General features: G+C 57.3%; 1 protein-coding gene across 6 annotated transcripts; it reads right to left on the bottom strand.

Annotated features, from left to right (window-relative positions):
- Window positions 1-4,438: 4,438 nt before the first annotated feature.
- On the bottom strand, window positions 4,439-26,517 carry GPRC5C (G protein-coupled receptor class C group 5 member C). Of its 6 annotated transcripts, XR_003964741.1 has the most exons (6): window positions 20,207-21,017; window positions 12,889-13,971; window positions 9,988-10,082; window positions 7,323-7,472; window positions 6,683-6,771; window positions 5,347-5,393 (listed from the first exon to the last, which is right to left on the bottom strand). XR_003964741.1 is itself a non-coding variant. In XM_030296110.1 (5 exons), the coding sequence occupies exons 2-5, from the start codon at window positions 13,937-13,939 to the stop codon at window positions 5,361-5,363; spliced, it is 1,329 nt and encodes a 442-aa protein (XP_030151970.1). In that variant the 5' UTR covers window positions 13,940-13,971; window positions 26,446-26,517; the 3' UTR covers window positions 4,439-5,360. The 6 variants fall into 6 exon arrangements, 5 of the variants coding, with proteins under 5 accessions (XP_030151970.1, XP_030151971.1, XP_030151969.1 ...); XM_030296110.1 differs by lacking the exons at window positions 6,683-6,771; window positions 20,207-21,017 and adding an exon at window positions 26,446-26,517 and having other exon boundaries at window positions 4,439-5,393; XM_030296111.1 differs by lacking the exons at window positions 6,683-6,771; window positions 20,207-21,017 and adding an exon at window positions 21,545-21,571 and having other exon boundaries at window positions 4,439-5,393.
- Window positions 26,518-26,827: the final 310 nt, after the last annotated feature.

The following is a 26,827-nucleotide window of genomic DNA, read 5'->3' as shown; positions in this document are numbered from 1 at the left end:
TGCAAATACAGGTAGATATGAATCTCTAGGAGGAGGGGCCACTGTTAAAACCTTCCCCTCTAAGTATGGGATTGGATTCTTTTGGAAACTCTACTTTGCATGGGGGGTGGGGGGCAGATGCTGCTGGAATCTGATGCCAACATCTTGATGTTGAGGCCAACTTGATGACCACCCCCAAACATCCCTGGTTAAGGAACAGAACGAATCTTCTCCAGCTGGGACTGATTTATTTCTGTCCTTTAAAACCCTGCTCCCCTACCTGGCCCCCCAACCTCCATGTGTGTGCACATGTATGCGTGTGTGTGTGTGTGTGTGTGAGAGAGAGAGAGAGAGAGAGCGCGCGCGCCTGGTTTTTGCCTCCCCTGTGGAAAGAGAGACTGAGCCCTGCCACATCTGGTCGGCCCCCAAGAGTCCACATCTGAACCCCAGCTGACCAGGATGCTCCCCTAACCCTCCGACTTGACAGCCCCTGGGCTCAGTTGGTGGCCTCAGCCGGCTGCGTCCCCTCCCCCACCTCCTCTCCACCAACCCCTGAGGCTGCCTGACTGACACAGACACACCCTGTCTCTTTCTGGTGCCCAACTACCGGCTGCTACAGAGGAACACCCGAGTGCACCGAGTTTCTCTGTCCCCGGTCTCCGCCAGCACTCACATCAGGGCAGGGGCCAGAAGGTGTTTGCACGGCGAGAGGAGCAGGCTGGTCACCATGCTGCCCAAATGCTGTCAGGCCAGCGGTCACAGTCCCTAGGTTGGCCACAGGCATCTGTAAACCCTCGTGGAGAAGGGGATCCAGGAATGCCGTCCCAGAGTCCCCGCTGGCAGAAGTCCCGGCTCAGGACCCCCTGCTCTGTGGGCAGCAGGTTCCGTGGCCACTGTAATACCCCAGGGGAGTGTTTCTCAACCCAAGCCAGTGTGCCCCCAGGTGACACTGGGCGATGTCTGGGGATATTTTCGGTTGTCACAACTAGGGGGATGGTGATGATACTGAGTATCTGGCAGGTGGAGGCCAGGGATGCTAGCATCCTACAATGCACAGGGCAGCACCCACCACAGAGAACGATCCGGGCCCAATGTCAGTGGTTTGAGGCTCAGAAACTCTGTTCTGTGTTCTGGAGGCAGCCCCGAGGCCGCGATGGTGCTCCCAGTGCGCGGGGCCCCATCGCACCCCGCAATGCAAAGGTAATGAGCCTAGCGCTCCTCCCGGAAGGGATTCCGCCTCGTGGGGGACAAAGACCTACTTGCCTGGGCCCCGGCTTCGTTCAGGGCCCAGAGACACCGGGATGACCGCGACAGGTACTGGCCTGCGTCTGGGGCCAAACAGACCGGGAGGGCACAGGAAAAAAGTTCACAAAGGACTGCAATCAAGGGAGGGGAGGCTGAGCGGAAGCAGAGGGTCTGGGCCAGGCCCCCGGGCTGGGGAGGGGCCACGCTACCGCCCACTCCCCGCTGGCGGTGGAAGCGGAGCCAGCCGGTCGGGGCCGGCTCGTCCCGGCGGAGGGGGATCGGGTTGCAGGGCGGTCGGGGCGGGGCGCGGGAGGCGGCCTGGGGTTGGCCGGGGGCGGCCCCCGCGAGAGTGACGTCAGAGCCCCGAGTCGGTCCCCACCCCCACGTCCCAGCACGCCAGGTGGGTTGGGTGCGGTGGCGGCGGCGGCCGACTGCGTTCGGGAGCCGGCGCCTTCCGCCTGGAGCCCCCGAGGGCAGGGCCGCGGCGGGAGCGCTCGGCTAACGGCTCCCTAAAACCTTCGCAGGCCCCCGGCCCCGTCGGACGCTGGAGCCTTCGTGCTCGCTCTGGGCGGCCGGGTCAGAATCGGGCGCCCCCGGCGGTGGCTTGGAGGGGCCTGGGGACCAAGCGGAAAGCCACTGGGATTCGGGCCCCCGCATCTCTGTTCCAGGAACAGTCCTGCGTGCACCCAGTTCTGCGCCAGACCTTGAGGACGCGAGGGCGCGCCCTCAGCACAGCGTGTGCTTTGGGGTCACCTCTCAAACTGCCGGGGGCCTCACCTCCACGGCTTAAGCAGAGCTGGAGGCTCGAGGTCCATTTTACAGATGAGGAAAGTGAGGCAGAGTCAGAGGAGCCAGTAAGAGCCAGGTCCCACCTGAGGAGCGTGGAGCCGTGTTGGGGGGCGGGGAGCGGCCGCTGGTGGAAGCGTGATCCACCTGCCTAAGGCCGACCGACCGGTACGGATCCAGGAGGGACCCCGCTGCCACCACGTCTACTTCAGCCCTCGCGTCTGACTTGGCAAAGGAGGAGTTAGGCTGTGAGTCCCCAGAGTTGGAGCTCGGTAAACATTTGCTGTGGACTGAAAGCAGTTCAATCCCCCCTCTTCAGCGTGGTTTCTTGACTTCCGGTGCCCCAGGTGACCCTCTGAAAACCTGGATTGACAACCGCTGCTGGGGGAGGTCTGTCCCTCTCCTTAGCATCCCCCTCCAATCCAAGCAACCCGCTATCCCAACCTCCCTGGGACCTTTGGGGGACAGCAGAGAAAAGGGAAGGTGGACCCTCTGGAGGACAGCATTCAGCGAAATCTGGCCGAGAAACCATTGTGTCTAGGCAGAAAACACTAGACGGCTAGCTCCTGGAAGCTCTGCCTTGGCTGTGACTTTCACAGAATGAACTTGAGGAGCTAGAACACTAAAAAGCAACTCGGGGTATTAGTACTTCCGTTTTACCCGTGAGCAAACGGAGCTGCCCAAGGTCACACAGCTACTTAAGCAAGCAATGGGATCCGAAACCCATAGCTGTCTTGATACCTGGGTCACGCTCTCTTTGCGGAACTGCTTCCGGCTGACAGGGCAGTTGGTTTCTGGTCCTCATTTCCTTCCCCGGACCTCTTTCATTCACCCGCACCCCACAGAGGGGTCCACCACCCCAGCCTCCACCCGTTAGTATCCCTTTTTCAGTGAGGGGAAGGTCAGAGCCGCGCCCTCAACCCAAGGGTGAGGGTGAGGTCAGCATTACCCTGCTAGGCGCAGGTACTAAATAATTCATGTGGCTGCTGTGAGGCGGGGGCTGCAGCTTCCGGGAGGGCCCAGGAGGCTCACGGCAGACCGGAAACAAAATCTGGTCACTTGAACTTGAGTCTGATCTCTGCAGACCCCATGGAGCTAGAGAAAAGGGCTAGGTTTGGTGAGAACGGGTTGGAGGACATGACCCCAGGCAAGTCACTTCGCCTGTTTGTTTCTTGCTCTCTTATGTGAGTTGTAAACAATTACAGGGAGCCAAAACTGCAGTGTGCCGGGCACGGCCCTTGGCAGGTCTTCAGGGGAGGTACTGATCATCCCCCGGCCCTGTCTGCCTTCCCAGGAGCTCTTGTATTTCAGTGATGGCCTCCAGCATACCAGGCTGCCGCAGGACTATGAGAGGGGCTGTCCTCCTCTGTTGCCCCATCCCTACATTCCCAGACCTTGTGGGGGTGCGGGCGGGGCCATGCATTTTGGCTGTTTTGGGAGGCTCAGTTTCCTCCCTTAGAATAAACCCCTAGCCAAGAAAAAGTTCGTTGGAATCAAACAGCCTCGATTGGTCTAGAAGGCAAAGAGACTAGGTTACAAATATGTATTATGAAATCCCAGAAAAATTCTCAAGGAACACACCGGGTTTCTGTGGTTGTAATTCCTCACAGAGGATGAGGTCATCTGATTCTGAGCAGTGAGGGTCCAAACTATGCTTCCAGCTGACTGGCTGGTCGGTGTGAAATTTACCAAGGTCTGATGTCACCGGCAACAGGTTCTAGACTCTTCTAGTTTTTTTCCATTCCAGGCTTGTTTGTGATGTAGCTGGACCACTTGGGGGAAGGCACCTTTCTCCTAAAAACACACCTATTGTCTCCACTTGGCCAAGGACTGGAGGGAGCAGGGCCACTGGGTGTCCCTAACTAAGCCAGGGTGGCCTGTATCTTTCAGGAGCCCATCTTCCCAAGCCTACGCATGGATCCCTGGAGGACTCAGGCTATGAACAAACCCACATTCACCGCAGGCTGCGGGACTGCCTGGCGGGGCCAGGACTCACAGGAGACTATCACTTTGAAAAGCAAAGACAGTGCCTTTATTCACTGTGAGGGATCTTGGGGCCGCTAACCTAGATCAAGAGAAGCCTGAGGTGCACAGGGCTCCCCCTTCCCCTCCATCAGAGGGACGTAATGCTCCATTCATGGAGGTAAGTAACCCAGTACAGGGATCGGTAATGGGGGGGGGGGGGCGTGCTGTCACACACAGTCTGTGGCCCTACTCTCTCTGCAGGACCTGTTAGCCCAATTTAGCTCCGAAAAAATATTCCAGTTAACAAAGGCACAGCCTGCTTAGGGGCAGGAGGGTGGCGCTGGAGAGCTGTGGGAGGACTACAGGGCAAGGTCGGGTCCTGCTCTGGTTCTAGCTAGCCCTCACCCTGGGCCCCCAGAGGCAACTCTTGCCTGAGGGGCAGGACCAAGTCAGAAGACCTCGTCCCCACCCCACGAGTCTCCAGCTGTACACATCTCCGTCCTCGGTGCCACCGTCATCAGGTCCTAAAGGATGCCCCCCCTCCATTCCCTCCGTGGCCATCAGGACCCTCTGGAGCATGTCATGGGAGAGAACACTGCCAGCAGAGATCTGTACCTCAGCCAAGTCCCAGTTCTGTGAGCAGCTGAGACCCCAACCCACGTGGCCTGGGACTCTCAACCGGCCCCTGAGAATGCGGCCCCAGACCCCACCTTGTGTCTCGATGCACCCCGGTCGGTCGCAGGTGGGGAAGGCATGGGGTTGTGGCGTAAAGGGGCATGTGAGGGAAGCACCAAAGGGGCTGAGACCCAGCACCCACAAGCCGCGAAGAAGAGCGGTGTCTGCGTAGGCCTCGGGCTGAGCTCTGTCCCAGCTCAGGGGCCTTCCACGGTCCAGGTGGCAGCAGGAGGCCCTGATGAGAAAGACAGGAGCCAAGTTCCGCCAGGGCTCTGCTCCCAACACTCACGGAGGAGATTCACCCAGGCGCAGGCGGGGCAAGCTGATGTTGGACACCAAAACAGCCGGAAGGCCCAGGGCATGAAGACGGGGCATCTGAGGATGGCCATCTGGAGAACCACAGCACGGGGACACGCGGGCTGTGACTGGGGGGGGGGAAGGGCGTTGACGGGGGACGGAGGCAGGCCTGGCAGTTCTGCAGATCCTTGTGGCCTCAGTCACTTGGGGACCAGGAAAGGCTGGGCTGGCCCCGGGGCCCCAGCCACACACCTCGGGGCTTCACAGGTACCCACTCAGTCCACTGCTTCAGGGTGGTGGCCTCCGGTCCCTCCCAGCTCCAATGACAAGGGCGGGAGAGGTGCTGGGCCCTGCCCAGCCTGGAAAGAGGCCTGAGGACATCAGGACGGCGTGTGGTTCAGGGAGGAGGGCTTCTACCATCTTGTTTTATTTTGCGGGGACTGAGCCTAAAGCAACCAGAAAGAACAAGAGTCAAAGGGGACCCCCCTACCGCTCGGGGCCCAAGCACTGACTTTTACTAAAAAAAGTGTCTGAGGCCCCGGGGGGGCTGGTGCAATCTGACATAGAAGGGAAACTCTGGGAGAAGTTTGTTTTTCTTCCGGCAACCTTTCTCTCCCTTCCAATAGAGACATTTGTTTTTTCCCTGCAACCGGTGTCAGAAAATAGCTTCTGACCAGCTGGGGAGAAACATTCCCAAGCTTGGGAGGGGCGGGTTTGGCAGCCCCTTTGCAAAGCCCTGAGCCGGTGTTCAAGGGTCAAAGCACTGCGCTCATCCAGGCCCCGGCCACTGGGGCCCACTGGCCATCCCAGGGTAGGCCTAGGAAGGTGGGTCTCAAAGACAACCTGGCCGGTCTTGGGGTGGCCACTTCTAGAGGCTGTGTGGCCTCTCTGGCTCAGTCTGTTTACCTGTGAGAGGGCCCAGGACCTCGAAACCCCTAACTTGCCTCTAAGGCCCTGTCCAACCCTACAATGGCATGATTCTGGGATGCTGACTCCACAAAGAGGACAGAATACTGTCCTGTCCATCTTTCTGGACAGCTACGAGGTTTAAAATGACCTGATGTGGGGGCGCCTGGGTGGCTCAGTCGGCTAAGCGTCCGACTTTGGCTCAGGTCAAGATCTCGCGGTTCGTGGGTTCGAGCCGCCCGTCGGGCTCTGTGCTGACAGCTCGGAGCCTGGAGCCTCCTTCAGATTCTGCGTCTCCCTCCCTTTCTGCCCCTCCCCAGCTCGCGCTCTGTCTCTCTCTGTCTCTCAAAAATGAATAAACGCTAAAAAACTTTTTTTTTTTTAAATAAAAAATAAAATGAGCTGATGTGGAAAGGCTGTGTTTACGGTAAAGGACTGAGCGAGTGAATGTGTTAATAACTGCCCAGGGATGAAACCAACCAGAACCGGCCGACCCTTTCCACCTTTGGAAACCCACTTTGTAAACAAGTCCCAGTGCACAGCGTGCTCTAATGGCATGGGGCGGTGATTCTCCACCTCGTCCCCTAAAGGACCTTGACGGCCATTGCCCCGAAGAGGGTCTGAAGTCGGCCTAGCTTCCCTTACCCACACCTTACCCACAGAGCTGCCTGATGGCGGGCCCCTGCCTTCCCTGCTCTGGCCTCACGTATGGCAGGTGGAGGAGGTCCCGGAGGAAAACTGCCTGATTTCAGATAAACCCAGATGCTGGACTAGACCCCACACAGGAGCTGGGCCCCGAATTCGTTCTAACTGCACGCGACAGGGTTACCCCGGCTCAGCTGCAGACTCCTTCCCTGGGTACAGGCGTCAGCTACTTGCTTGCATGGAAGGAAACATCGGCAGCAGCTTTCACACGAACTGGATTTGGAGGGAGAAAGAGGAACCACCCACAGCCCGTAAAGGAGGAGGCCCGTTCGGTGACCAAGAGCCCAGGTCAGAAACGACATTCCCAGAGGAAGGGCTAATAAAGCAAAAACGTGTTTATTAGGCACCCTTGCTCCTCACAGAGGAGCAAGACCCAGGACAGACGCTCCTGAGAAACCTCTTGAGGTTGCAGGAATCTCTTGGAAGATTCCAGAAAGTGTTGGCACGGACTGGCCACCACCCCCAAGAAGAACACTATTTGGCTGGAGAGTGAAGCTAGGGTGAGCTTCTCAACTCCACAAACACCGAGGAGTCGGGGGGGAGAGGGGGGCCCTGGGACACCCCTCCTGCACCCGCCCAAACACTGGCAGACAGGGAGGGCTTTCCTGGCTCTGGGGCACAGTCGCCTGGAGCCACTGAGGGGTCAGGGAAGTAGGAGAGCAGTGGGCTCTTCTCCCGGGCCAGGTCCCCGCAGGGCCCTCCCCAAATCTGCCTGCCTTCTCCTGGCCGCCGACTCAGTCCCACACGTAGGGGTTTCTAAAGACCTGGGAGTTCTTGCCGTCTTTCGGCGATGTGGCTGCCTGGTGGCTCTGGGCCGCATACATGTCTTCGGCCCTCAGGGTGGAATTGGCACTGCCCATCACCTGGCTGTTGGCGGTGGCTCGTGGGAGGATGACGTCGTAAGCTCCTTCAGACTGGAAGGAAGGACAGGAGGTCTCACAGCCAGGTTCCGCCAGGGCGGACGCACAAACACTCTGCTTCCTGCGGGGCCGTGCCTGCCAGCTGCCCCCTCCCTGCTCCCCCCACCGCCTCCCCCAGCAGTGTCCCCACTTCTGGAAGCGGAGGGGCTGGCTTCTGACCTCAAGCCTCACCCTGCAGAGCTCCAGGCCTCTAGACACAGAGGAGGCGCCTGTCACCTCAGACGGTCCTGGGGCTTCACTGTTCTCTGAAGGACCCTTTGCTCAAGCCCCCTCCCTCCTGCTCCCAATGCCTTAGGGAAATCCTGGGGCCCAGTGGAGGGTGAACCACATACTGAGTGCAACTGCCTGCCTGGTAACGCTCCCAGGCGCCCGTCTCCCCAGACTCTTCCCGGAGGCCTCCAAATGGCACTACACCACCCGGCAGTCTCACAGCTGCTGTCTGCCTGGCCGAGGACGGCCTTCGGTTAGCCCACGTTTCTCATCTTGAAGCCTGGGCCGGCTAGTCAGATGTGGAGACTTAAAACCCAAATTCTCGGGGCGCCTGGGAGGCTCAGTCGGTGAAAGCGTCTGACTCTGGGTTTCAGCTCAGATCAGGATCTTCAGGATCTCTGGATTCGTGAGTTCAAGCCCCACATCGGGCTCTGCACTGTTGGCACAGAGCCTGCTTGGGATTCTCTCCCTCTCTCTGCACCTCCCACATCTCTCTCTCTTTCTTTCTCAAAATAAACTGAAGAACAAAAAAGCAAAACAACAAAAACAAAAAACCACACACACACACACACACACACACACACACACACAACAAATTCTCTGCCCGGAATCTGGCTAGAGCTGTGATGGCCCTATTCCTGTGGGGGGGAGACAACTGTGGGGTGAGAAGGGCCCAGAGGCACCCGGCCCAGCTCTCACCCTGGAGGGAAGGTGAACTCCTTGCCCCACCTGCCTTATCGCTACAGAAAGACCCGCCACGAAACCCCTGCCGCTTCAGGGTCCCAAGCCGCCTTCTGTCTCATCAGACCCGGCTGGTCCTTCCACTCGTTTGCACCCAGGTTCGGGCCCCGGGTGCTCCTCCCACTGGTTTGCAACCCCCAGATGCCCTAGGGGGACATCTAGCTCCAGGGACATCTAGATGGGTGGTTCTCCAACCTGGGTGTGCAACAGAATCACCTGGGCAGTTTAAGCCACAGCCGACACCTAGTCAGGATCCAACCCAGTGGTGGCCTGGTAAATGTTTACCTGGGGTGAGGAGGGAGGGAACCTTCCACTGATTTCTGTGGGCGGGTACTCCCCATGTGGCAGATTCCAAGTTATCAAGATGATACCACTGAAGAGATGCTAACCACCAGCCCCATCCAGTTTGCATTTATAGCAAGTTCCCCAGTGATGGTAATGCTGGGGGCGGTGGGGGGGGGGGGGGTTGAGGAATCTGGAGACCACGTTTTGAGAATCACCACATCAGAGAAAATATCCCTGTCCGTCCAGATCCTACCCCCAACTCAGGGAAGCAGGACTCAGGTGCACAGGTGAGTGAAGGGTGGCAAGGTTGGGGCATCCGCTGAAGGAAGGATCCAGGGGTGGGGGAGAGGGAGGGGTTCCACAGCCGCGGAGGCTGTAACCAGCAGACTCGGTGTCCTTCAGAGACTCCCTGCCCCTCCCAGCGCCCGGCTGCAGGTTCAGCTTCGGGAGAAGGAAGGGTCTGGGACTGTAAGTTTCAGATGCTCACTGCACCCTGCCCCCCACCCCAAGGGCTCACGGCAGGGAAGGGGGGCGGGATGAGAACACCACCCCGCTGACCTCCCTCGTTTCCGGTTCCCAGCATCCTGCCAAGGCGGGTCACTGACCTCTCCCCACAGTGACTGCCAGCCCGGGAGAAGGAACATATATGGAGTGAGTGAGAATCTAAACCCCTGTCTTCCTGTTCCCACCCCCCACTGGCTAATGGAGCATCTGGTTTCCAGAACCCACTGTTGGGCGGGGGGTGGGGGGGGGGGTGGTGGTGAGGTTGAGAGCTGCCTCCTTCTGCCTGTGGGGGGAAGGGAGCCTGGGCCCTCTTGGGACAGCTGTGGTTGAGGAGTTAATACTAACCTGGATCTGCTTTGGGGTCCTCTGTGCCTTTGGGGGCACCAAAGAATGACACCTACCTACCTACCTGGCTGAGACCTTCCTCTGTCCTTCCCTAAGCTGCTTAGGGTAAAGCTGGCACCTCCACCAGCTCAAAGAGGGCCTATTCTGCATTCTCCACAGCAAGGGACCTCAGTCACCGTGCGACGCTCCATGACACGGGGCAGGTCCCACTGCGGTGAAGCTGAGGGCGGTGTATACAACTCCGGAGAAAGGGCATCAGGAGCCCCGCTTGGTTCCCTGAGCCTGATGCATCAGAGGGAGAAGCCAGCCTTCTCCATCCATACCCCACCCCACCCTGCGCTGGCCACACGGCCTCTGCACCTGCCCGCTCAGGCTGGGCTCCGTGACCCCAGCAGGGTCACAGAGACCCTGGGACCCCACTCACCGGGCCTTTGTGCATCAGGGCCATCTCGGTGGGCTGGTACACACTGGTCAGCAGCTGCCCGTTGTAGCCGCTGTATGGGGACACCGGTCTCTTAGCTGCAAAGAAACACAGGAGCCGTTTGGAGGCTGGACTCTCAGGCAGGGCTCCCCAAGGGGAGCACACAGAGGGAAGAGGGGGGGTCTCACCTGCCCAGGGATGACATCGAACCCAGGGAGGAAGCCTGGCCGGGGTTGGCCAGCTTGGAGGCAAGGCTGCAGGTGTGGGGGCCCCTCAAGAGCCCAGCATGCCTCTGTCGGGAATCAAGGCAAGCAGGACGTTGCCTGCCTTCCCCTCAGGCTTCCCTGCCGTGTGAGGACCACCCCCTCCCCCCACTTCAGCAAAGAAAACTGCTCCTGTCAGCAACCTCCACATCCCCATCCGCCCTGCGGGGCCAGAGGCCAAGAGGGGCACATGGGCCTTCGTTCGGCCGCCTTCCAAGATGGCCAGGCTCCAGCGCTGGCCTCTATCACTGCAGGCCAGCTGCTAGACACTAGGGTAGGCACAGCAGAGACCCCACAGCCTGAGACTCCTCACGTCATCACAAAGCAGAACTGGATGCTGACCCTCCAGGACCCCACGGCCCAGAGCCCCACCGGGAGGACTGAGTGTACCTCCTGTCCTGTGGCCCGCTGGCAAGTTTCCAGAATGATTTTCAGTTCCAGGAATACCTCCCCGGGCCTCGGCCCGGCTGGCATCCCGATCTGTTCTCCCCTGCTGGGGTTCCCAGGGTGTCGGAGGAAAGCTGCTGACCAACCCCTGGGGCCCGAGGGCAGGCTGTGCCTCAAGGAGAGGCGGGCGGCTGTCTGTCTCCTGCAGACTGATGGCCCGCGGCTCTGAGGGACCACAACTATACAGGGCTGGCTTCCTAAGTGCTGGGCCGGCTCCATTGATTTTTCCATTTAGAAAAAAAAAAAAGAAAGAAAAAGAAAAACCCTCACAGCCCCAGAAGTGTTTGCCTTGAGAGGACAAAGGCTGAGTACTGCTGGGGCCTCCGGGCCAGGCAGCAGAGGTGAGCAGGGAAGGTCCTGCCCAAGTGTGCACACAAGCCCCGCCCCCCCCACCAGCCTCCCAATTGCCCCCTGCCCCATCCCCCTCCCCCGCAAAGCGCTCAATCGGTCCTGCTCGGGTATGTGCACCTGTGCCCGGGGCCGCCCCAGTGGGCAGATCAAAGATCAAGTGCCAGGCAGGACAAGGATCACTCCTTTCCCCCAGATCGAGATTATGGGCATCTCAGTTTGTAAAGGCGCAGGGAGTTCTGATTCTAGAGCTTTCCCTGCCTCTGGCTCGCACCTCTAGCAGAGACCCCAGAGCTGGTGACTGACAGTCAGGCATTAAAGCCTTAAGCCCCCAAACATCTTAATCAGCCCAGTCTGGGCTTGGGGGTCAGGGCTCTGTACCTCCAGTTCCTGGTCATGTCGGGTGAAGGGGCTGTAGCCAGCTGGCTAAGAAATCACGCGAGACCGCACGCCACAGGACACATCAGGAAAGGCGCGGCTCTTGGCACACAGTAGGTGCTCAGTAAAGGCTAGACCAACAAATGCCAGAGAAATACTCTTCCCTTGGGAAACTGGGAACTCAACTGGCCAAGGGTCCCAGAGAATCATCCCCCACCCCACCCCTACTGCCTGCTTCTCCAGCTACTCCCAGAGGGGGCTTGGCACAGGCTGCAGAAACCTCACCCACCCCTGCCTCTTCCAATTGCAGAACCCCCTCAGCCCGACCCCTCCAAGGCTGTATGGCTGGCCGGCACCCCCAGTGCTGGGCTCCAACAGGACAGCCCCATCCCATTAACAAAGAGCCGTGACAGGAGCTTGGGGACAAGCCAGCTGGACAGCGGGTGCTGCTTAGATTGGTATGTGGCACAGAGCTTTTATTAAAATGAACAGAATCCTGGGGTGCCTGGGTGGCTCAAGCGCTTAAGCGTCCGACTCCTGATTTCGGCGCAGGTCATGATCTCACGATTTGTGAGTTCCAGCCCCGCGTCCGGCTCGATGATGTCAGCTTGGAGTCTGCTTGGGTTTCTCTCTCGTTCTCTCTCTCTCAAAATAAATAAACATGAAAAAAAAAAAGAAGAGGGGCGTCTGGGTGGCTCAGTCAGTTGAGCATCTGACTTCAGTTCAGGTCATGATCTCGCGGTCCGTGAGTTCGAGACCCTCATCAGGCTCTGTGTTGACAGCTCAGAGCCCGGAGCCTGCTTCGGATTCTGTGTCTCCCTCTGTCTCTGCCCCTCCCCTGCTCACGCTCTGTCTCTCTCTCCCTCTCTCAAAAATAAATAAAGATTAAAAAAAAAAAAAGAAGAAGAAAATCTTAGCTGGGAAGACTTTTAACAGAAACCAAGACTATGAATGTATACCTAAGAGAAAAACAAGTCCTGGAAGGGTACTAACAATAGTAAATTAATGGCAATACACACAGCTAATAGCTAATACTTCTAGAGTACTTTCCTAGTGCCGAGCACATGCATGAATTTACTCCTCGCAAGAATCCTATTTAACAGGAACCATTATCAGCCCCATTTTGCAAATGGGGAAACTGAGGCCTGTGGAGGTACACGATCGGTGGTTATCGTTCTAAAGATGGAACAGGAGAGAATGGAGTAGAACTGGGAAGACAGCTGGGTGGGGGAGGGGAGTTTTATCCGTGGTGTTTGCAATTTTAGAGTGAAAATACATTCATGAACTACAGGAGTACAGGGGAAAAAAAAAAAAAAACTTTTCAAATCTGGAATTCAGGGAGTTTCAGGCAGGAAATTATAGATAAACCCGAGAACCTTCCATTCTGCCCAGGAGACCAGCCCCGTGTCCTGCCACAAACAGCGCAGAAGGAAAGATGGGCAGGTGGGGAGGGGATTCCTCCACTTACCTGAGGCTGGCTCATCCATGGAAAAGGCCTTGTTCTCCACAAACATGCTCTGGCCCTTCTGCTCCTTCAAGATGGTCTCGTAGCCTACGCCCCGGGTCGGGTACATGTCCCCCTGGTAGCTTTGCTCTGGGCTGGCCTTGGTCACCTGGGAGACTTCAGGGATGATGTAGAAGAGGACAAAGGCCCAGGCATTGGCGGCAAGAGCAATGGCCAGCGTGGGATCGTCCCAGGTGGGACTGTTGTGCTGCTCGTTGCCGTAAGTGTACATGACAATCCACACCACCCAGATGGCGATGGAGGTGGCCGTGGTGAGCAGCACGAAAACCCCGTGCTTGCGCCAGCGCTTGAAGCGGCCACACAGGGCTGGCCAGGCCCCCGTGAAGGCGCACAGCAGCAACAGCATGACGTAGATGAGCGCCATGACAAAGTCCATGTTGGCGATGGCACACGGGGAGGCCGTGGTCCAGGCAGCGCTGCCATTGCCCGGAGGGCCGCCCTCGCCACCGCCCCGGACCAGCGTGATAATCAGCCACTCGGTGTTGATGATGACCTCCACGAGGGTCAGCAGCACGGCCACGGTGAAGATCACCCAGCCCCGGGGCCCATGGTTCTTCCGGGCCAGGAAGTTGAGGGCAAAGACGTGAGCCACCAGGCAGGAGAAGCAGATGGCGAACAGAACTCCAAAGAGGAACCGGCGAGAGGCACAGGTGGAGAAGTCCGGCTTCACCACGCAGGCAAAGACGAGGCAGAAGAGGCCCAGGGTCCCCAGCAGAAAGAATACCTGGGTCCCCAGGAGGCTCCGCTTCTTGGTGTCCTGCACAAAGGGGAGGCTGGCCACAAGGATGATGGTGAGGACAAAAGTGGTAACAACGCCCGCCCCAGCCACTGCCTCCAAGACAATGCCCCAAGCCCCAGAGCGGTCACACAGGTTGTAGTAGAGGGGGTTGAGGTCCGGGCTGCAGCCGGGTGGCACATGATTCTGGGCCTGGGCCCCTGAGCATAGGAAGAGGGGCAGCCCCAGGCATGTCAGCAAGGCTTTAGGGATGGCCATCCTGGCTCCCAGGCCAGGCTCCAGCTGGGTCCCTAGAGATAGAGCAAGAAAAGGTAAGATCAGTCCTCCAAGGCCGGCCAGATTCGGACACACGGGTCTCTTGCTTTCCCCTCTCCTGAACCAGGACAGCCAGTGCAAGCTGATGACGAGACTGTCCCCTGAGCTTCAGAATCCTTCTTGACACAGAACTCCCGGGAGGCATATCGACTGACCAGAGAGGAAAGTGAGATGAAGCCCATTTGTCATCTCTGTCCCTCGTCATGGAAAAGGAGGAAAGTGCCACTGAATTTTCAGGTTCCCTGTTCCCTTAGCCTATCCAGCATCCGGATATTCCCTGAGCTCTGGTAGCTGGTGTGAGGGTTTGTGAGCAAGTCAAAAGCAAGCATACCACACATTTAGCACTTTGTCTCTGCCCTGAGACTCCCAGAGTTCAACAGGCCAGATGCCGTGCCCCTCAACTCTGCCCCTGTGACGCCCACGTCCATGGCCAATCTGCCACGCACTCATTCACGCAATGCGTACTTAACGAGCACCCATGACAGGGTGCGGCCTGCGGCCAGAAAAGATGAAGAAGACAGTTCCCTTGGATTCCTCCCTGTCACCTCCCTTTTCTGCCCTTCATCTGCCCACTTTTCAGGCCAGCTCTCCTCTTCAGAATCCAAACTTCTTTGTCTAGCTCAGTTGCTGGAGTCAAGGATAAAATAAACGAATTTCTCAGCTAGGGACTTAATGACTTCATGCAAAAATCCTCCTATGAGGCATTAACATTTTAAAAGCAAGAACCAGACAAGGGCAATGCAAGAACTCATCTATCATGGAAGACTTTAAGGCGCAGTAGCTAGAAGGCAAAAAAGAGATCTTTCATTCATACCAGGAAGGTAACTGATTACTCTATGTACTCCGCATCGGACCAGTCCCAACAGCGGCTCTACCAAGTGCTAAGCAGCAAAGAAAATGAAACCCCCGCTCTCAAGAACAGCTGATGTTCCCTGTGTGAAGTGGAGGTCAAGAACGTGTCAGGTTCTTGAGAAATGAAACATCCAATCAGTGAGCTGTCCAAAGAGAGACTTTACATTTACCTGGAGAACAGAGAATCTAAATGTTCTAAAAAGCCAAGTTCAAGGGCCTGGGTGGCTCGGTCAGTCAAGCCTCTGACTCTTGATTTCAGCTCAGGTCATGATCTCGCGGTCCGTGGGATCGAGCCCCGCATCAGACTCCACACTGACACCGCTGAGCCTGCTTGGGATTCTCTCTCTCCCTCTCTCTCTCAAAATAAATAAACTTTATAAAAAAAAAAAGCCAAGTTCAAAAATACTATGAAACGTAGGTACTGCACATCATATCACCCGTTATGTTCAAGGAACTAGTTGTAACCCTGCCTCTTCCTCTCTCACTTCTGGGGTCCTAGAACCCTCCAGAAAGACAGCAACCAAGCTTTCCTGGGCTGATAGTGACTGCTAGTGGCTCGTGGGGGAATGACATGATCCACCTCTTCCCACTTCCTTTCTTCCTCCTTTGGAGGTGGTGATACCTACCCCCGTATGTTTTCACCATCCCTGGTTAACCTGCTCTCTCATTTATTTATGTATTTATGTATTTATGTATTTATTTAGAGAGAGAGCGAGCGGGCGAGCGAGCAGGGAAGGGTCAGAGAGAGCAGGAGAGAGAATATCCAAGCCGGCTGTGCACTGTCAGCAGAGTCCGACGTGGGGTTCGATCCCACGAACCATGAGACCATGACCCGAGCCAAAACCAAGAGTCAGATGCTTAACCAACTGAGCACCCAGGTGCCCCCCCCCACCCCGTTACCCAATTCTAACAGGTGAACAAAAGTCCTGTATCCCAGTCAGTAGAAACGTCGTCTCTCCATAATTGAGAAGTGGAAGAGTATTGTTACTGGATCAGGGAAAATAGAAACTCATGGAGAAAGTGAAATTGACATAATAAAAGCGCATCAATTTTCAAAGTCCTTTAATACATATCCTACAAGCCCCTTGAAATTACCGTCGATATCTTGACCTTCTGAGCTACTTCATTTTTCAGTTAAGCTTGCTATTTCCTTCCCCCAGATACCACCTATCGTTAACTCTTCATAAACTAACATCTTTACTGTGTTCCTAAAAAACTGCACGGTCACAGAGCTCAGTTTCTCTTAACTTGTAACGCAAAAGCACCGTGCCTTCCCCTGCATCGACATTTAAATAAGCTTTTGTAGGAGACTTTGTGTAATCGTAAATCAATAACGCATAAACCATATTTACAAGTGCCGGAAAGAAAGAGCAGAGGATTCATGGGTAAGGAGGAACGTCGAACCACTCCAGGGGATATAATTTGCAGATTACATGCTATGGGTTCCTAAGCATTTAACCCCATCTTGGGCGTCTGGGGCTCACAGCAAAGCAGCCAGAACTTGTGGTAAAGTTGGAGATGTGGAAGTGAGCCCTGAGAAAAGCCACTCCGATTTGGCCCCCAGGTATTTGCACATCTTCAAGCACTTCTCCCCCCTCCACCACCTTGCGCTGGGTCCCCATTTAGAACAGGTGATTATTCCATCAGAAAATATTTACTGTGCATCTGAGGGGGGAGGGGCCAGGGGAGGGAAGGGGAACAAAGCCCAAGCTCTGGAAACTACAAAGATGAACAAATACAGTCCCTGACTTGATGGTTTTTAAAATCCAGTATGAGAGATAAGGTATGAGAAAATATGAGCCATAATAAGGTATGAGAAAATAAGTGCCCCACAACAGAATTTGCCTCTGGGGAGAAAAAGGTGTGCCACAAGGCACAGAGGAGGAAGCCTTGCACTGAGGGGTCAGAAAAGACAGAATGGAGAAGATCTTTCAACAGTGTTTTATTCAGTATTTAATCAACTTCAAGTATGAACTGAGTTTGTAAAGGGAGACTGCAGGTGGCTAGCGACAGACTAGAAATGCTACAGGGAAGGAGTTTGGGGCATTTTTCTGAAGGCAATGAGGAGCCACGGAAGGTTGGTTTTTTGCACCAAGGCGGCATAACCAGGGCTGTGCTTTACAATTTCAATCTGGCAAAAAGCACAGGCAATCGATTTGTTGAGGACACGTTCACCCCTGTTGAAAGATCAAGGCCAAAGGTAACAAGCCATAATGGACAGGTCTGGGAGATCGTTTCCAAAATAACATCTAAGGACTGGTTGGAGGTGAGGGGAAAGGATACCAATTCGCTACAAGTTCATATCTGATAACAGCCATATCGTTACAGAAAAAACCCCAAGCCCGGTCCCATTTAGCTCTGCAACCCCTCTGTCACTTATTCTTCTGGGTCCATCTTGCTTTTGGAGTACATGCCTTTACCCTGATGGCATCCAGCAGCCTCCTAGCTTCTCAGCACTGCCAGTGTGGGAACTTCCAAAGAAGGAAACAGGAACTTGTTTCCTCTCCTCCTCCCCATCCCGGGACCAAACTGCCCAGGTGCCCTGAAACTTACCAGCCCCAGATGAAACAAACCATTCCCACCCTGATACAATCCATTTCTCTGATTCCCCTGGAAATTCAAGGGTGAAGGTAGACATAGGAATACAGCAACTCAGGCCTAGGGCAGCGATCCCTGGAAGCCAGCAGATTTAGAGCAGGAAGCTCAAAAGAGTTCAGCACTGGTCCTTTGACCTCCAGGAGCGCAGATTCAGCCAGTCGACCCATGCCATCTTTTAGATGGTGGAGAAGGGGGAAGGACTTTTTAGAAATGGACCCAGCTCTGCCTAGAGACTCTCCCTCCACCGGGTCCCTAAGCCCTGCACTTCCCAGCTGTCTTCTGAGCCTTGATGGTTAAAATTCTGTGTGTATGTCTCCCCTACGAGGCTGGAAGGTTTGGGAGGGCACTGGACAAGACCTGTTTATCTTAGCATCCTTGCAACACCTGGCGCTGTGCCTTGAACACAGGAGGCATTTAAAAAACATTCGCTGAACAGACTCGGTGCCCATTTCTCCCCTGCCTCCTTCATTCTGGAGTCACATCTCCTTGCTTCAAGATTCTCAGTGGGACCAAGGACGGGAGGGGGAGGGGGACTTCTTTCTGCCCCATGAATTTCTCCTACACCACCGCTGCGGCATAGCCCAGTCTCAGATTATTTTCTGGACAAAGGGGCCCTTTTGCTTCACCTCCCTGGAATCAGTCATACAAATATTTTTAATCACCTCTGAAATCGCCCTTTCCCCAGCTGAGCTACTCAGCCCCCAGCTCTGGTCTGAGTCAGCCCAATCCAGTTCCAGAATCCCCTTCCTCCCTCTTTCCCTCTCCAGGGGGAAGCAGAGAGGCCTCCAAGGCACCGGTGGGTTCAGAGGCCCAGCTGGCCCTGACTGGCTTGATCAGAGGCGGTCAGGCCCTCTCACCCCCTACCATTCACATCAGAATCTGAGAACCCCTAGGGCCTGGGAGACCATCCTGAAGAGGGCACCATGGGCTTCTCACTGCCCCGGTCTGAATCTCCTAGGCTCAAGGATACCGAGTAAGATAAAGACACACAGCCAGTGGTTACATTTCAGGATGCCATGACCTTTTTTTTTTTTTTTTTTTTAATTTTTTTTTTTTTTTCAACGTTTATTTATTTTTGGGACAGAGAGAGACAGAGCATGAACGGGGGAGGGGCAGAGAGAGAGGGAGACACAGAATCGGAAACAGGCTCCAGGCTCTGAGCCATCAGCCCAGAGCCCGACGCGGGGCTCGAACTCACGGACCGCAAGATCGTGACCTGGCTGAAGTCGGACACTTAACCGACTGCGCCACCCAGGCGCCCCAGGATGCCATGACCTTTGATAGCCCCCTCAAAGGCACCTAAGCTCACCCAGGGATACTACAGAACATCCTCCTAACTCTCCCTCCCCGTCTGCCAGCACTGAGAAGACCAGCAGGAGAACCGCTAGGACCTACCTACAGTGCTCCCACCTCCTTCCCTTCTCCCCACTCCCCTCCCCCCCCTTTCTGGAGTTCGGTACTTAGGTACTTAGGCCATAGCATCTTACTCAGGTCCAGGGGTCTCCAGGTTGGGGAGGGAGGGGCTTCTGGGAAGCTCATCCTTGACTCCACATCAAGTGGGCCTTTGGGCCAAAATTTCCTGAGTATTCTGAAACGTGGAAGTCTTCAATCCAAGGGTCTGCTCTGGAATGCCACTCTGGAATGTGCCCTACTTCCCAACATCCCCCACCCCCCCCCCAAACATAGAAAGACACAAGGTGGGGACCTCCAGAAGCACAAAACCCTATTGTGACACATTCTGGTCCCTGCGCTTTAGGATCAAGATCGCGACCTTTGAGATGACTGGCTTCTCTGGGGGTGTAGAACTGTTGGCGGGTGGATGGAGGGGCGCTACCCAACCCCTGCGGCTGCAAAGGGCCCTGGAAAAGCCATGGGGGTGGGGAGTGGAGCGGGGATCTAGAAGCCAAGCTGCCAGTAGAGGCTCTTTGATGGTCTGATTGCAAACGTCCTACAGGAAGATTCGGAGAATTTCCCTCCCCGCTTCCTGGGGTCTACACCGGCGCTCCCCCGGCCTTCGGAACAGAATGAGCAGGGACCCAGCCTCTCTCACCGACTCCCTCTGGCCACAGAAACCTGCCCTCCCCATCCACGGGCACCGGAGAGGGCGCCGGCCCGTAAGTCACTGCTGACGGTGGCCTCACGCAGAGAGGCGGCCGGAGTGGAGGGGGCACCGATTGTGGGGTTCGGGACAGCGCCGGGCTTCCCCCCACCCCCGTCCCCCAGCCGGCTCCGGTTTGGAAAGTTTCTGCGACCGAGCGGAGTTGGCGCTGTCCTCCGCCCCCGGTCCTCCACCCTCGGGCTTCTGCCCGCACCCACCGCCAGCCAGCCCGACCCAGGCGGCGGAGGGGAGGGCGGAGCGGGAAGGCAGGAGTCCTTACCTGGGACGCACCGCCCGCCCGACTCTGCCACCTCCGGCGCCAAGCCGGGCGCGGGTGGGGGGGAGAGGGACTCGGCGTGGGGCGCGGAGCCAGGCGCAGTCCTGGCCTGGGGTGGCGGGGCCCGGGCGGGGGGCTCGGGGCTCGGGGCGCAGGGCCTGCCTCTCCCCGGGACCTGGGCTGAGCTGGCCGCGCTCGGTGTCTCCTTCTAGCCCTGGCCTCTCCCCGCACTCGGCTCCTTTCTCCGGGCGAGGGTGGGCTGGCGCCGGCATCACCGTGACATCACCTCCATTCAAGCGCTTATCGGGCGGCCGCAGCGCTCCAGGTATGTGCAATCCGTTTGCACAGTAACAAAGCCCGTCCGGCCCTCCCCCAGCCGACTCACCTCCAGGCTCCGGCGAGGCGCACTTTCCGGCCGAGGAGGGAGCACCGAGTTTCTGGCGGAGCTGGAGTGAGTGTTGTTGCTGTTTACTGCCACGCCCCCGCCCGCGGGCGCGCGCACTCACGCGCACTCACTTTCCGGGCTCGGCTCTGCCTCCGGAAAGCGGTTTGGGGGGCAGCCCAGCACACCTCGCAGGCGGGCTTTCCCGCCCCGCATGTCCCAGCGCGCACACACGGCCAGGCGCGGGGGCCACCTTGGTGCGTCTCACCTAGCCGTCACCTTCGTCCTGGCTCGCCCGAGAGGCACACGCGCCGGGCACAGCGCGCTGCTCGCGGCTGGAGGGAGGCGCACACTCAGACACAAAGTCCGTCTTTGTCACGCCTTCTGCGCCCCCTCCCCTCCCCGAGCTTGAACACGTGGACACACCGCACACCCACTGTCCGCCTCCTCCACGCGCGGCCCTTCCCCGGCCCCGGGGTCACCAAATGTGCGTGGGAGGGCCAACCGCGAGCGTCCCTGCTGCGTGGGCCCGGCCCAGGTCCACTCGGGACAGTGAGCAAACGTCGCCCTGGGCCCGACTCCCCTGCGCCTGGATTTCCTGCGATCGCCCCAGACTCAGTCCAACTCTGAGCGCGCGCTCCCCTCCCCGCGTCCCCGTTCCCTGTTCCGACTTGTCCTAATTAGCCTTCACGGTCGTGTTCCCCGAGGTACAGTGTTTAACCCGGCCCCCGCGGTCCCTGCGCTCCGGGACACCTCGGCCCTGACTCCGAGTCCACCCCTCGGGACTTTTCCACGAGTTCAAATACCCTCCGCCCCTCTCCGCGCCCCACCCCCCACTCCCTGCCTCGGGGTGGATCGGCGGGTTGCCACCCTTTCCCCTCCGGCCCCAGGAATCAGCAGAAAGGGAACTGCAGAAATGGGGAAGCGAAGCCAGTCTGGGACGTCCCTGGCCCAGTAAACAGGAGGAGATTTTCCGGCCGCCTTCCCCTGGGGCTGCGGGCTCCGCGGGCGCCCAGAGGGGCCTAGTTAGCCGGCACGGAAGGCCCGGAGGGGCCGCGGCGCACCGGGAAGGGAGAGGTTGTTGGACCTGGCTAGGGCCCAGGGGACGCGGAGGGAGGGCAGGGCGCCGGGCCTCCGGGGTGCTGTTCTCGTGACGCCGAGTTGCCTGGGGGATAGCCAGCAGCGCGCGGTCGGAGCCAGCCGGTGGCGGGGCGGGCGGCGGGGTGTGTTTGCACAGCCTGGAGCGCCCGGGAGGAGGGGTAGCGGGGGGAGGGGAGGCAGCGGGTGTCCGGCGGTGGCCAGGTGGGGGGGGGTAGGGCGCGGGGAAAGGTGAGGGGGTACCTCTGGGGCTGTTTGGGTGCCTCAGTCTACGACCAGCAGGAGTCAAACTCCATGAATCACCGGGAGCTGCCCGAGCGATAAACCTCAGGCCTGCCCCTCCCCTCGCGCACCGGCTTTTGCGACTCCAGGAGGGAATGTTTGCTTAGCGGCCGGGGCTGGCGGTGGGGCCCTGGTTTTCTAGAACCTGCCTCCGTCCCTGTGCCTTGCCCTCGCTTGCAGGTCTGGGGAGTGTGGTGATCACTGGATTGTTTCCGTTCCTTTTAAATATTAAGAGGAAGAGCGCGTTCGGCTGCACAGTTGTACCCTACTCCGTGTCTCCCTCCCGTGACTCCACCCCTGCCCCACGTCTCCCCGACCCTCCAGTGTCTGAGGGCGAGCCCAGAGTGACCCAGCAAGTTCTTCTGGCCTCTGACCAGTAGCTTTCATTAACAGGACAGCTAATGCCCAAATCAGTTTGCTGGGAGGGTTGCTCATTAGCATATGTGAAAAGCCAATTCTGAGCGCGAGTCGGGGGGCGGGGCTGGGGAAATGGGCTGGAAGCCGGTGAGCTGTGGATCCAACCCAACATCTCAGTTTGCTTTCAAGCTTCTGGAACTCCTTCCGGGACGGAGGCCTCTCCCGAGAGGCAAGTCTACCCCCACCTCATTCCCTGCCCAGGCAGGGGTAAGGTTGGGGTATGGGGTGCCTGGCCACCCGATGGGAGTTTGGGAAGAGGCCTGCCAGCCTTGAGCAGTGGATAGCCGTGGAAATGTAGCGCAGTTTTCTGAGAGCGGTTTGCTGGGTCCCTTTTCACCCCATCTCACTCTGGAACAGGATCTGCCTTCAAAACAAGGCAAGGCCCTTGGGGCAGATGACCTGGCCCTTTCAGCCTCTAGCATCCCTGGGGCCCTCAGCTTGAGTCCCTTGAGCAGGGCCTAGCTGGATGTGGGGTGGCTAGATGGGAGGTCCAGATCTTGAGCACCGCCCCCACCGCCATCACTGCCCACCCCGTGAGTCACGTGGTCGGGGGTGGGTGCTTCCGGACAGGACCAGCCAGCATTGGCTAGAAGGGAAGTTTTGCTTTCCAAGACTCCAGGTACAGGGTCCTCTGCACCCCACCCCCCATATGCCCTTCACCCAGTTTAATGACCCACAGGCATCTAAGCCTTTATGAACTCCCGGTTTTCACCAAAAAATAACACTTTGGGAAGCCATCCCTGGTGGATACTGCCCACCCGCTGTTCAAAGAGATCCGGGATTGATGGATTGTGGGGGAGTGTCTAGCTCCCCGCCTCCCCTAATACAGTGCTTGAGTTCCTGCTGGGCCATCAGAACCCCTTTTATCCATGGCCGCAATTGTCTGAGGGACTGACAAGGCCCGGGGGTCAGAAGCAGCTTTGCCACCTGCCAGCTGTGTGACCTGGGCAAGTCACCATATCTCCCTGGCACCCTGCCTGCACTTTCCTCTCCATGGGCATGATAACCCCTCCCCCACATCTCGCTGTAACATCCAGATGAAGCCCAATCTAGAATGTTCCTCGCACAGCCTGCCTCTCACAGGTGTCCAGAGGTCAGCCTCTCCTTTCCTGATGCACCCCCTCTGAACCTTAGTCCTGTCAGCTAAAAGGGCCCAAACTCTTCTAGAAGCTGCATCTCTGACCTTTCAATTCTGTTTTACGGTTATCAGAATAACCTTATGCTCTGGGCCTTCACCTCTGCTTTTCCTTCTTCCTCCAACATCCTGTCCTTCCTGTGACCAAAATTTTTACAAAATCAACCCTGCCTCAGAGCTCAGCTCCAGGCTCCCTCTGTGAAGCTTTCCTCACCTTCCCCAGAAAGAACCCTGGGCCTTGCCCCTTTACGCACAGCCCATCATGCATGGTTGATGTATCATGACCCTAATGTACCTTCATCAAGCTTGTTAACCGTTGTCCGCCCCCCCCCCCCACTAGACTGTGCCTTTCACAAGAGGGAGGCATGTCTCACTCATCTTGGGTCCCCAGGGTCTGGCCCAGAGCCTGTCACGTGGTGGTGGCTCCATTGTTTCAAGGTCAGGACAGTAGCAGCAAGAGTGGAGATGCAGCCCCTGGAGGGTGGTTCCCTGCAGACCTTCTCCTCACAGCAGGGGCCTTGCAAACAGTGTGCACCTTCCTTGCCCAGAGCCGGAGGCCTTGGGAAGCAGGCAAGCCCCAGTGCCTTCTGGAAAAGTCCGTCTCCCCCCAACCCCCGCCCCGGGGCCAGCAATGCCCTACATTCCATGTCCTGGCTTGGGGCACCGGGTGGTCAGGGGAGGCTAGAGGTCAGCTGTGCTTCCTAGAGAGACCCGCTTGCACGAGTCTCTCCCGCTAGCACGAGTCCTGGATGCAGCTTCAGCTGGCGGAATCACTTTCAGCAGTCATTTCCTCCTCCCCGTCCCTGGGGGTCGAGTGCCCTTGGTCTTGTGGCCTGGCCCCAGTGAAGCGAGAACAGTTTCTCACTGAGCTGGGGGTGGGGCGCTTGGATCCCTGACAGGTAGGGACCCGGATTCTTGTGCCAGGCGGCTGGGTGCCCCACAACTGGCTGATAAACATATTGTGCGTTTGACTTCTCCTTGCTCCCAGGCTCCATATTAACTGGTTACTGCCCAGGCTACTCTGTCTGGCCAAGTCTCCTTTTCTCTTAGGCTTATAGGAACGGTGCTTGAAATAGTGGGTGCCCCCTGGGTTTTTTTGTTTGTTTGTTTGTTTTTAAGGACCCAGGTACCAAGGTAGCACCTTAAGAAGTAGGAAGCCAGGGTCCTGGGAGCAGGCAAGCTAAACACTAATTCACCACAACTGGCTGCCCATGGATGATCCCTCTGGAATTGTACCCGGAAGTGGGCTTTGGGCAGAGCCTGCTGGAATGTCACCTGACGCCAGGCCCATCCACACTGGCCACAAATCTGCTTCTGCCAACCGCCACCACCCCCACCCCCCCTCCGGCCATGGCTCAGTGGCCACTAACCAAATCCCAGAGAACTGGATTTTCTGAGTGCCCAGGTCTGGACAGTAGCTGTCAACAGGCAGTAACTCTAGGAACCAGGGTCAAAGCAGAAGGCCCAAGGATTCAGGCCCCTCAGCCCACTAATCCCTTCCGAAACCAAAAAAGAAACGTATACGCGGTGCCCCATCTAGCTCCCTCTTACCTTCAGGAAGGGTCTCCCGCCCCCCACATCTGAGAACATTTCAGGGACAGGATATCCTTCACTTACTAGCAGCTAAATGGCCCCAAACTGGTGACCTCACTTGCAGCCTTCCTACCACTCCCCAACACCTCCGGTCACCCTGCAAACCCCTGTCCTTTGGGGGACATTCCTTGCCTTCATCCCGGCACTCTGCTGACACCTTCCCTGGTTCCCACTGCCTTGAAGTGAAAGACTAAACTTGCTCGCTCGGCATTCAAGGCCTCTGCAACCTGCACTCAACCCAGACACCAGCCTCATCCCCTTCCATTCCCCCATAGGAAATGGCCACTCCGGCCCGAGAGGTCAGCTCCCAAGTCCGGTCAGCTCCGGACTTGCCTTCCTGTGGCTTTACTCAGGCTGCCCCCCATTCTCTGTCCGGGATGCCCCCTCTGGGTCTCTCTGAACCAGTCCCCCTTCAAAGTCCTGTGCTCCTCGCAGAATGTTTTGCTGGTGACCCCACCCCATGGCTCCCCTAGAGCTCCCCATCTAACTTGAATTTGCTAATCTGGCACTGCTCTGCGTTGTTCATTATATCTTCTGCATAAACATCTTGCCTCTCTAACCCTCGATAGGCTTGATGGGGAATGGCTTCTGATTTCATTCAAAGCTCCAGGATAGTGCTTTATACACACAATTCAAAAAGGCAGTAAATATCAGCAGAATATTGGATTGACTGGCCAGCAACTCAGTGAGGCTGCCTTCTTGAAGAGAGAGGTCAGGCTCAGGGTTTAGCCTTGGCCTTGCCGCTGTTGTGAACCATGTACTCAGATCCCCGCCTCCCTCTGGGCCAGAAATCCAGGCCAGGAAGTTCAGAGAAAAGCTAGGTGGTCTGATATCGCAGTACTCATAATGGCTTGCTCCTGTAGAACACTGTACCACTTTTAAGTGTCTTCTCTATATATTGGATCCTTACAGCTTGATGAGTTCAATAGAGCCGATATCATTACCCCCATTTTACAGATTTAAAGACTGAGGCCAAGCCCTGGATTAAAACCCATTTGTTGGAACGCCACTGGATTGCCCGTCTCCGGGCCATGCTGCAGAGCGCCTTTGTCACCTCTCATACGGCTCTTCCCTCTTCTGCCTTAGTCATGAACGCATCTTACAGGTAGAAGCTCTTTGAAGGAAAGATGGGTATCTGACCCATCTCTGTTCCCTTGGTGCCTTGCCCATAGTAGGGCTTCAATAAATCTTTGGGAGGAAATAAATAGACGAAGGATCTGGACAGGCCTGCACAGGAGAAGGACACTGGCCACAGAGCACCTGGCATCGAGTGCACGGCCAGCCTCTTCTCAGCTACCCTTTCTTCTCCGGACAGTCCCTTCGCTTCAGAAGCCAGCCTCATGGCAATGCTGTGCTGAGCAGTGCTGAGCAGTTGCCTGGCCTATGGCAGGGCCACGTGTCTCCCTCTCGAGGCCTTTCTTCCTTCTCCAACCCTGTTCTCCGGGTGGCTGCTGGCCCCTACAGTCACTCACATCCCCTCTGCACACAGGGCAGCCTGCCTTCGGAGCCACTCAGCCCTTCACCAGCCCCCGCCAGCCACCAACACAATTCATTCAATGGCATTCAAAAGACCCAGTCGCAGCCCCCAAACCCCCGCCGATCCCCCCCCCCAACCCGCCTGGGATTTGAGGGCACCCTGACTCTCGAACTCAGCCAGGACCCGGAGGTGAGGGAGAAAGCCAGGGTACCACGGGAGCGTCACACACGCCGCACTCACCACGGATGGCGCTCCAGCCAAGCTGGCTTCTGGGCAGCGTCCAGTCCCCGCTGATCTGCCCCGCGCTGCTGGGGCCTTGACTCTGTCTCCCTTGCCGGAAGCCCCGCTGCGGTGCGGCCGGAGGCTGCCGGGAACCCAGCCCGGCTATTCTGGGAGTGTGATGGGGCTCCGGGCCGCCTGGCAGCAGCTGAAATTTCAGCCCCTTTGGTTTCCACACTGTTCTTCTCCTCCCCTCTGATGATAAGGCAGAGTTCGGTCATTATGCCAAGTTCAGAACCACTGATGGTGCATTTGAGGGTCTTAAGAGCAGCTGTGGTTGTGCTAAAGTGGGACCTGGCCATAAACCGCCGTACTCCAGTCCGCTGATGCAACGGCCTGTGTT

The sequence above is a fragment of the Lynx canadensis genome, chromosome E1 (assembly GCF_007474595.2).
Source record: "Lynx canadensis isolate LIC74 chromosome E1, mLynCan4.pri.v2, whole genome shotgun sequence".
Lineage (NCBI taxonomy): Eukaryota > Metazoa > Chordata > Mammalia > Carnivora > Felidae > Lynx > Lynx canadensis.
The sequence above is the reverse complement of the archived record's forward strand: the minus strand, read 5'-3'. Positions and strand labels throughout refer to the sequence as shown.

Coding starts and splice junctions, on each gene's coding strand:
- GPRC5C (XM_030296110.1), bottom strand. CDS start 13,939: ATGGCCATCCCTAAAGCCTTGCTGACATGCCTGGGGCTGCCCCTCTTC. Junction 10,083..12,888: donor CATGGATGAGCCAGCCTCAG/GTAAGTGGAGGA, acceptor GTTTCTTTGCAG/CTAAGAGACCGGTGTCCCCA. Junction 7,473..9,987: donor CCCTGATGCACAAAGGCCCG/GTGAGTGGGGTC, acceptor CCTTCCTTCCAG/TCTGAAGGAGCTTACGACGT.